We start from the raw sequence: 10,827 nt of genomic DNA, 5'->3' as shown, positions 1-10,827 counted from the left end.
AAGAAAAGCACTAAATTTTTTCCAACATTTGTTTTTACAAAGAAAGAATTTAAAAAGATTTTTTCTTTTTCTTGGCATGCATTTATATCAGCTTTCCCAGTAACACTTTATTTGAAGGGGTGTGCATAAGACTGACATGACACTGTCATAAACATGACATAACGTCTGTCATGAACATAAAGAAGTCTTTATGAATGTTTATGACAGTTGTCATGTAGTGTCATTCGGTAAATAATGACACTTTTAATGCAAAGTTGCTCTAAAAGTTGCATTGAAAGTCCATTAAAAATGCCAACTTTGCATTAAATTATCATAATTTACAAAATTATGCAAAGTTGGCACTTTTAATGGACTTTTAATGCAACTTTTAGAGCAACTTTGCATTAAAAGTGTCATTATTTACCGAATGACACTTCATGACAACTGTCATAAACAGTCATAAACACTTTATGTTCATGACAGGTGTTATGTCATGTTTATGACAGTGTCATGTCAGTCTTACGCACACCCCTTCAAATAAAGTGTCACCGCTGTCCCCAAGTCAACACTTTGTAGAATCCAAATGCATCTGCAAGTCTTTTGTGGTGGACCTCTTCCGACGTTGAACACGGAAAGTTCGACTGTGATCTCCTGACATCAGAGCACGCTCCCCCAAATGTTTACTGTGTCCCTATGAGGCAGAGAACAAACACCACTTTTCAAGACTTTCTTTTTAAATTAGAATTATATTCAAGGATACAGAATACAAATGCATTCCACACTTCTCAGATATTTGAAAAAAATAAAAGAAGAAAATTTTCTTCCACGTCACAATTATTACGTCGTGTTGGTCTATCATGTAAATCCCAATAATATACACTAGAAGATTTATGAGGTGTAAATAGCTTTCCAAGGCCTTATAAACTCATAATTTTAGGGTGTTTGACTGAGGAACCATCCGGATCCAGACCAAATCTAGCAGGAAAAAAGCAGCAATGTTTTACTTCTCAAGTTCATTAGAAAGTAGCATGCAGTTAAAATCCACGGCATCTTAACTGAACACATCTAAACGCCACGTCTAAAGAAGTTAAACTTCCGCAGTTCTGAAACACTGGGTCAGAAGCGTGCTTTTCGTGCTCTGCGAGCGAGGAACAGCATACGGACGTTGTCTGCAAACCGAACATCCAAGCCACAGGTATTTCCAAGATATCTGAGTTTCAACCACATTTCATGACTTCCAGGGGCAAATGAAAAACAGACTGCGGGGAGACGAACGGAAGAGCAGATTTCTGGATCCTGGAAAGCAAACACACGCACTATTCACGACGGGAGTCCAGTTACGACATAAATACACCGTCGCCCCGAGAAGGTACTGAGGTATAGCCGACATCCAAACCAAACATCTCTTATTTAAAAAAAAAAAAAAAGAAGAAGAAGAAAAAAGGCATGTGCTGACCAAGCTGTGGATGGCGATGATGCTGTTACACTGCAGGCACAATCAAATTTCACCAAGTTTGCATTTCCTCAACTCAAGACAGTCAAGATCAACAGAAACACAGAGAACCTCACAACTCGCACTCACATGAACCACCAGCCATCAGGACAAGGAGTTTGTCTATCAAAAGGTACAAAACAGTGTTACCATGCACTTTATAGGTTTCTTCATCAAATGCACAGAACGGATGTCAACACCCTTCACAAGTGATCTGAATTCTGTTTTTTTTTTGTTTTTTTTCCTCTTTGCAGTTCATGAAATATCTGCAAAATGTCAGTGAACATGCTTTAACAGCGATATACAGTTACTTTGTAAGAGCAGTGTCCGTTTTATTTGGTAGCCACAATCACCAGAATCACTTGGCAACAAGGAAACGTTTAGTGCCACGCACACGTATCTCTGCCGAAGGCGACGATATAGAGGAGCAAACGCGCTGCCATGCAGAGCCGAAGCAAAGTGCTAGCTGCCACACAGAGAGAGGCTGCAGGGCTCGGGGCTGAGAGGGAGCAAGGGTCGACTGCAGCCCTTGATCTGCATAGTAAACATTACAATTGCAAAGGTTTTTCCACTGAAGCCGTGACAGGGCACAGGATCCAAGGGCAACCTGCTGGATGGAGGGGCGCAGGAAACACAAGGAGGAGTTCAGGGAGAAGATCTCAACAGGATGTCTTTGGTGTAGAGACTCTACCAGCGCAAAGCTAGACGCTCAAAGCTAACATACATAAATAAGCAGACGGGGACGGGGGGCGGGGGCTGTGTTGGTGAGCTGAGGGCTGAGTGATGAGCTGTGGACAGGTCGAGGCTAAGGCCACTCGTGGTGATAACGCCTCCCGTTTTTCTTTCGCTCTTTCTGCAGATGCTCCAGCTCCGCCTCGTACATCATCTCCTGCATCAGGTACTTCTCCCTCCTCATGCGGTCGCACAGATCCTTCGGCATGTCCGGAATGAGGTACGCAATGAAGGACTTGATGCCGAACACCAGGTGCTGAAAAAGGTAACGTAGGAAGTTAATGCAGAGCAGAAAGTTTTGACTCGCATTTTAGACTCTAGATAAAAGGTGCCTTGCAAAGGAATCTGAACTTTTTCACAAATTAGAACCTCAAACTTTAGTTGTATGTCACTGGCTAACACAAAGTGGTAAAAATAGTGGTAAAAATATGACATACAGAAACTGCGTTTCATTCTAAACATGGTGAAACATGGTGGCTTGTGTTAAAAATTTCTGGATGTGCAAAGCTGGTCAAAAATTACACCAAATCACATGCAGAGTTAATTGTAGCAAGTCTTCAAACTACTGATTGAACTGAGTGGAATACAAATGTATAGCCACATTTTTTTTCTTTGTAATTAAAGAAAAACTATGTGCAATGAAACAAAATGTGATCAAATTCAAGAGCAAGGTAAACATACATCACTTGCAGCACACACTGGATACATTTTGTGCAGTCTAGAAGTGTTAGACATTGATCACTTTACTTTGGAGTATAACTTAATTATACCACAGAAAATGACTTGAAGCAGATCTTGAAGATTTTCTTTTAATAAAAGTACATCTAAAGCTGCTAAAAATATGAAAGTCAGACAGTGGGAAGGGATTTAGCTGCAGCCGCCTGCCTCGTTTATACAGACTCAAGCATACCAGAGCGCAGTGACAGACCTCAAAGACGATGATGAATGCCAGCCTGGCAGCCAAAACATGCCAGAACTGCAGGGTGAACTCGTAGGGCATCGTGCTCCAGGGCGGCGCTCTGTAGTCTCTGTACCTGCAGTATCTGAACTCACTGCTGTTCTTCAGCTCCCACATGTCAAACACAGACAAGCTGCTGTTCATATAACCTTGCAGGCACCTGGGACGATTGCAGAGAAAAGAAACTTAACAGCTTCTGCACCTCCAGATATATTTGATCTGCAAACAGCTTTTTTAAAAACGAAAAAAAACAAAAAACCTCTTACTCATCTGTGTGACGGGGCCTCTTGTCCGCACAGGGGCCGTATTTGAAGGCGTAAACAAAGCGGGGAATGTAGTCCGAGGTTATAGCGATGACGAAGGCATTGGTGATGACTGCCAGAACGCCGATACCTTCCAGAATCCCATGCCAGATACCTGCGGTAGATCAACATCGTTCAATGCTTTATTAATCATAACGAGGGGCAGCAGAGGTTAAGAAAACCCTCAAACCTTAATGAGGAGGAATAAATCATATGCTTTCAACTGTCTGTGACATTTTTATTAGTGCAGCAGTAATTAGTTTCAGCTAGGGGGTAGAAAAACATAAACACGACCCGGCTGATCTTTGACTGTGCTGCTTTGTCTGCTTTTCAGCTAATGTGCTGTGAGCACGCACTTCCATCTTTTTCTGCACAAAAACCTGCATCAATTATTTTTTATCGAACAGAGAAAGCACGCACGTTTGTGTTGAATTAGGGTTTGAACCATCAGTAAATGTCGGGGTAAATATAAAACAGGTTCTATTCGTACAGGTTTGCTTTTTATTAACAGGGGGTTGTGACACATGAAGGGCTAAGTGGAGCAGAGAAAGGGTGGAGTTTGCTTATCTTATGGGGGAGTGAGCTGATGGAGAGGGAGGCGTAGCATATGGCTGCACAGTGGGACAGGATGTAGATGTGACCGCCTCCATAGGATGGACTGTTTCTGGTAAGACTCTGTCCTTCTCAATTTCTGCAAGTCAGAGACTCGACCTGTTTGGCTTCCTTAGATAGAAAACTTATTAAAGGGGGCAGTATTATGTATATAATATTATTCCCAAAAACATATCTGGAGTGTTGATTTGATTCTTTCCTGCATGTTTGAGTAATCCCTTAATCTCCATGGCAACCATTCAGCTGTGGAAAACACCTGGTTGGACATAGCTCCGCCTTCAGACGAAGCTCCTCCTCTGAGCTGCAGTTTTCCAGCTTGCGCCTCACAGAGCAACTCCTACGACTCCCTCTCTCAGCTCCTTCAGACTAGCCAGCAGCAATTAGCAAACACCTGGTGGAACTGTGCTTCTGCTGAGTTCATTATATGAGATACATCTGAGTTCAACGCTGGTAAAAACGTTGCTAAAAGGCTAACAGAGGAGCGATGCTGTGATGACTTCCTGAAGGCGGCGTTTCAGAAAGAGCAGAAGTTTTTAAAGAGACAGAGGCCCAATTTCAAGGTTTTAAATTAGGATATAAAATTTATTTGGTCTTATTTGGTATACAACAACTGAAGGTAACATAGTTATTTTATTATGCTATAAAATGGCACTATGGGCCTGGAAAACACATTTAACTGAACTGACTTTTTGTTGTTTTTTGTAAAGTACCTTGAGATAACATTTGTTGTAAATTGTTGCTATATAAATAAACTGAGCTGGACCGACTTCTTATGATTTCATCATTGTAAATAGTGAAAACTGATTTTATAAAAGAGTTTCAAATGTGTTAAAGGTAATAGAGAGCGCTCAATACATTTACACAAGTCACTTTCAAGTTTTTCTAAAATGCTTAAAAACCATGTTTGTTTGTGTTGTTTTATTACAAACAGAAACAATTAAAAAATATGTAGTTGTAATTTACATATGAAAAAACACATAAAAGTAAATACTGGGTATGATCACTATTCATGCACAGTGTAAAAAGCAGTTGTGCAGGCTTTAAGAGGGGGTGAAAATTGTTTCCGGCACATTATTTATAAAAAAAGAGTAAAACTTTTTCCCATGTTGTTCAGTTGCATCACAAGTGGAAGAAACTGAGGATAAGAGGAGAGGAATTTAGATAGAATACAGATAATAGGAGATGTGAAAAATGGGGCTTGTGTCTCTAACCCAAAATAGCTCAGAGTCTGAGAGTAACAGAGCGAGACAACAACCTATATCTGTTGCCCGCGCTGGCATGGGCCTCCTCCACTGAGTGACGAACTTGTAGGCATCCAGACGAATTTCAATGATGTTGTTAAGCAGAGCCAGGAGAGGAGCCAGAGGGAAAGCTGCTACGAAAATGGTGGTGAAGCCAAACTGGAGAACTACAAAGAGAAGAAAAGAAAAGTCTGCACTTTAATATGAAGAATAGCTCTTAGATTTTTGGCTTTCCAGTTTTTAAAACATCCAGAATATTTGAGCAAAAAAAATAATTTCCCTTAACATTATTCTGCAGAAGTAATTTTTGTTTCCCATATAATATATATAAAAAATACAATCAAAGGCTGTTTGATTGTGACTTTTCATATTATTTATTTCGCTTTTAAAAAAGTTGAAAACCCAAACATACATCTCTGGAAAAAATGAAGAGCCCACTGCATTGAACCTATTGATGGCTTCTCCATCAAATATGGATTCCTGAACTCTTCCTCAGTTAAAACATTGGTTTTGCTGTTTCTAAATGAATCTGAACTTGTTTTCTTTGCATTATTTGAGGTCTGAAAGCTCCGCATCTTTTTCATTAATTTGAAAATTTCTCATTTTCTGGAAATAAATAAATTTAAGAAAGTAGTTCACAGAATAAAAGAACAATGTTCATTTTACTTAAACATATACCCATAAAAAGTAAAATAAGAGAAACTGATAATTTTAAGTGGGCTCTTAGTTTTTTCCAGAGCTGTAGAAGAAAAATGGCAACTGTTTTTTTTAAATCATTGAACAAATGTGCATTTTTCTGCAGGTTATGTGTCAACAAGGATGAAGATGGTTAAAATGTCAAACTCAAGTTGTGAGTGGAAAAATAAAAAACAATAAACATTTGATATGAATAAATCACCCTAAATTTCTTATTAAAGTATTCTGGTAAACCAACCAAAGAATAACAATTTAATTTGGTCCTTTTACAAATGCAATTAGAAACACCAACAAGCTCAACGATTATTACATCATTTCCTTCACAGAAAGTGCAACATTTTACCCATTTCCAGGTATTCATCCACCAGTCCGTGTGCGTTCATCGGCTGCAGGTTCCAGTCTTTGTCCCACTGCGGCAGCTGGGTTTTATTCTCCACATTCTGGCCTCCGCCGCCGCCTCCTCCTCCTTTCTTCATCTTCCTGCGAGACCACCAGTTCTGCAGCAAGCTAGGGACGCAGGAAGCAGTGTATCATCTCAAAGCAATTATTTCTGACAGTGCAACAGAGGCTTTAAAGGACAGAAATGATGTTTGCTTTTTTTTTTCTTCACACGCTAAAGGGTAAAAAGACAAAGAGAGTTAACAAATAAATGGAGCAGTGTGTCGAAATCATTAAGCATCAATGTGTTTTCATTGCAAACAAAGTGTGAAGTGGGGATGACGTGTTACTTACGGATATCCAAGCTCCATGAAGTTGTTCCAGATTTGTTTGAAGAACATGATGACTCCCATTTGCAGACACAGATCAATCAAACAGCCGCTGGGGTGACACTTGAGAAAGAAACAACATTGAAATGACAAACAGCTGCTGCATCCATATTTCACGCCTTGTAATTCAGAGTTATGAGGGAATCTTTTGACACGCCGGCTCCTGTTGTGGTTTTTTTTTTTAGCATTAGGGTTGAAAATCCGAGTAATTGTGGGAAAGGATGAATGGTTCTCCACAGAAAGAAGTGGGCGGATCATTAGAAAGATGAATCGTTTGGGAGTTCTAAATATATCCAAACGTTGAGAGTGATAATCAACTCCGTCTTCTCTGAAATAATCAAATGCTCTCACCTCCTCCAGCCTCCACCGATTAAAGAGCTTATTGTAGCTTCCAGGCCTGCCAGCAAACCTGGAGATATTGAGGAGCGCATAATTAGGCAGTTGAATTAAATCTGTGAAATACTAATGAACTCACGGTGGAAATAAAACAATGCTGATAATTATCTCAGAAAAACAACATTTTGTTCACTTTTTCAGACTGGAAGGAGCTTAAGCAGAGCTAAAACACAAGAGTCTGAACCATAAAACGAGTCGGAAAATGTCAAAGTTCACGGCTGTTACCTTCCGAGAAAGAAAGCGATGTAAAATGTGGAGCTGTTCAAATTCACAAACTGGAAGAGAAACATCTTGAGAGCAAAGCTGTTCTCCCACTCAGACTCGGTGCGTGGGTGCTCTGGACAAGAGGAGCAAGAGTGTTTGGTTAAAAAGGATGAAAAGGGGAAAAAATCGGCAGCCAAATATGAAAATAAATGCATAATGAATATATGAGAGTAAAAAAAACTCACCTAAGTTAGTCAACAGGTAGGCCACCTTTTCATAAACCTGACAAAATGGAAACAACTCATGAGGAACGATTAAAAAAACAATTTTTTTCCTGTTGTGAAACATTTTGTTGGACAGAATGTAAAAACAGTCGACGCTTGTCCAGACACCCACCACATTGAGAGACATGATCATCATAAAGTTGATGCAGACGCCAGTGCCAGACGTGGCGAACTGCCAGTTTTTCTGGATAAAGTCCCAGTTGAAGGAGGCAAACTTCTCCATCGCAATGAGACGGAAAACCACGACAGCAAACACGGCCGTCAGAACGAGGGAAATCTGAGGTGACGAGATGGTGAGACGACAGAGTTTAAAGACGACAGAGTTTAAAGACTGAAGACACAATGAAAAACTGGGCAAGAAACTGAAAAAAATACCACTGCAGGAGGGAAAACGTAAACTAGAAATGAAAAATAACTATTATTTCTAATGTTTTCTATAATAAAACATATGAGATAAAGTGCAGATGTCCATTTACTTGAATCATATTCTTTGGCCAGCAGGGGGCGACATAACCCTTCTGCTGATGTCACGCTGATCAAAATGTGAACCCAGATCCCAAACAGGCCGATTCCACTCAGATCCAAAGGCTTACCATGAAGAATATTCCAGACACAGACACCATCAGGCGGCTGAGTTTGTCTGAGAAGGGCTGGAAGGGCTCAGGCTTTCCAGAAATGGGGTTAACTCTCTCCACTCCCGAGTACTTGGCTTCAAACTGAGGCCTCAGCTCCTCCTGATTAACAAAACGTCACACAATGAACTCGATTTACATAAAAACTTTGGCGTAAAAGAACATTTTGAGGTGATCCTAACAACACTGGATCTCTTTGTGAGGTACCTCCTCCTCCTCCCAGTCGATGAGATCCCAGTCGTACGTCAGTTCTGCTCTCCGCCTTTTCCAAAACTCCAGGAATACGGTTGCTGCAGAGGCAATCAGAAATTTATCAAGCTATTGATCCACTCTGATATGAATCGGGCAACAGCAGCATGTGCATAAGGGAATACATTGGAGAGGCAAACAGCCTATCACGGTCAGACATCCTGAGTGAAACACAGACTGCAGAGATGTGCAATGTCCATTATGGAAACAGATTACTGCCATAACGCTGCATTGGCCCTGTGAGGACGAAGTGAAGAAACATAGCAGCAGTATCAAAGCTTTCCTTGCACAGTGGTCAACAAAAGCATTCGCTTATTTTCTGGTGTAAAACTTTGAAAGTAAAACCTTTAGATTGGAGGCTTTCTGTTTCTTTGTGTTGGCCCCTGTTGTCGCTGGAGCTGCACACAACAGAAACAACACTCTTTGACTGTCAGGTTGATTTATGTCTGCTGGTTTGTCACAGACAGGAAAAAGGTTTTCTAGAAAGCTGGGTGGCACACACTACAATCAGCCAACAATGTATACATTTGTTTGTGAATTATTAGTTTCCATATCCTTGCCATAATATCCACAGCATGATGCTGGCTAAGCCTGAGGCAATAAGCAATTAATCAATTAATCACACAATAAATTAAAATGAAGAATTGCAATACTTCTATGCAATCTTAGTTTTATTTTTTGCTATTCTTTGTCAAGACAAATTAATATTTTAAGATCTTACATGTGTAAGAATAAAAAAATATATATATCTGTGTATTTTCTGTCTCTATTTGAACTAAATGAACAACAGAGAGAAGGATACACTGTTTAGTGACAATCAGTATTACGAAAAGAAAATAAATGTCATGTATGAAGTCATTCATTTAGAGCATATCATTGAAAAAAACTGAACCGTGACCCAGCAGTGACCCCAGAAAATGTTCATAGGAGAGGCCAGGTGGGGCCAATAAAACATTTAGAGTGGCAAGATGTCAGTATGTCATTGTATTAACTGAATGTGATTTTTATTAAATGGGGCAGAGGATTTCTCTAGGGGTCCCAGCGGGGTTACTGGGATTTTTTCAGGGGGGCCATGGCACCGCAGGGTCACCGCTTGGAGGCGCCCCTGCCATGGCCTTAAAAAGCTGCTGAATTTCAGTCCTTTGTCAGGAAAACTTTGCTGTTAGACTAAAGACGCTGAAGTTTAATATAGCTTGACCTAGTTTTGTTTATAAAGATAGAGAAGCAGCCATTTTTAGAAGCCTGCACTCAGTTCCCAAAGCTAACCAAATTTTTCATGTTGATCTCAGAAATGCACATAGCTGGATACATGAGGTGCATTTAACCAAGCTCTGCTACTTTGCTCCACATGGCAAAGAGGGTTTGAGTAGGAATCAGAGAGGAACCTTCCTCTCCTCCATTTAGTCCAAAAACAGAACTAAGTATGTCAGGTTGTTCCCTCTGGCACAGGTGACTGTTTACAACGTTGGTGGAGAGATGAGTTTCTGCACACTGATGCTTACACGCTGTGCTGTAAAGACGATACAGCTGTGGGAAAGCAGCTGCAGCAGACCGGTATCACCATGCAGTTTTGCAACCCTGCAGAGGCAAACGATAACCTCCCTCTGAGGATACGGCTAATTATCCAACTAATTACATCAGGGCAGAGCAGGCAGCCAGTCAGAGAGGGATGACTCTGAGTTATCCTCGTACAAACACATTACAGAGAGAAGCTCTTCTGTATTCCCACCAAAGAGTGTTTACTGTGCTGAAATTCCCAGCTGAAGAACTTAATGTGTTTGAGAGGAAATCTGAAACAAGAGTCCTGCGCAAATAGAGGCGAATTCCAGAAGCCGTTGTAGAAAAACAAACTTACCCCAAATAGCCATGAAGATGGCAAAGAACACAGTGCCGCCGTTGTCAAACAGACGAGTTACCTGAAAATACAAACCATGCAAGAGAGAACTGTGACTTTTACACAATGTGAACTTGAGCAGCTTTAGTTTTAGCTGCAATTTACCAAACACTTTGCCATTCTGGTGCCCAGCTAACCTTTTGTTAAAAATAATTATTTGCTCATCAGGAGTCAGATAAGCAGATTAATTACCGGTAAGTCATTTTACACAGTGGGGAAAAAAACCCACATTTATAAAAATTATTGTTTTTTACAAAATAACTTGTAGTACAGTTATTCTTAGAGCTGCTATCAATGCTTTGTACAACCCCTCCCTTGCCAAGAGGATAGCACTTAGCCTACTGCTTTAATATTTCACCAGTTTGGACACAGAGAGGGGAATGTTGGAG

At 40.5% G+C, this 10,827-nt stretch overlaps 1 protein-coding gene across 3 annotated transcripts in view; it reads right to left on the bottom strand.

Moving 5' to 3' along the window:
* Positions 1–812: 812 nt before the first annotated feature.
* The window catches only part of ano3 (anoctamin 3), a 41,077-nt gene continuing 31,062 nt past the window's right edge, over positions 813–10,827 (bottom strand). For all 3 annotated transcript variants that reach the window (XM_008412040.2, XM_008412041.2, XM_008412042.2), the window contains exons 13-25: positions 10,400–10,460; positions 8,503–8,585; positions 8,257–8,397; positions 7,776–7,940; positions 7,625–7,661; positions 7,401–7,512; positions 7,131–7,188; positions 6,745–6,842; positions 6,356–6,519; positions 5,331–5,483; positions 3,428–3,578; positions 3,132–3,321; positions 813–2,459 (exon numbers count right to left, since the gene is read on the bottom strand). In XM_008412040.2, the coding sequence (XP_008410262.1) occupies positions 2,277–2,459; positions 3,132–3,321; positions 3,428–3,578; positions 5,331–5,483; positions 6,356–6,519; positions 6,745–6,842; positions 7,131–7,188; positions 7,401–7,512; positions 7,625–7,661; positions 7,776–7,940; positions 8,257–8,397; positions 8,503–8,585; positions 10,400–10,460 (1,596 nt within the window). In that variant the 3' untranslated portion in view covers positions 813–2,276. The remainder of the gene's footprint in view (positions 2,460–3,131; positions 3,322–3,427; positions 3,579–5,330; positions 5,484–6,355; positions 6,520–6,744; positions 6,843–7,130; positions 7,189–7,400; positions 7,513–7,624; positions 7,662–7,775; positions 7,941–8,256; positions 8,398–8,502; positions 8,586–10,399; positions 10,461–10,827) is intronic.

Source organism: Poecilia reticulata, linkage group LG6, assembly GCF_000633615.1.
Source record: "Poecilia reticulata strain Guanapo linkage group LG6, Guppy_female_1.0+MT, whole genome shotgun sequence".
Lineage (NCBI taxonomy): Eukaryota > Metazoa > Chordata > Actinopteri > Cyprinodontiformes > Poeciliidae > Poecilia > Poecilia reticulata.
Note: the sequence above shows the minus strand (reverse complement) of the source record. Positions and strands in the feature narration are given on the sequence as shown.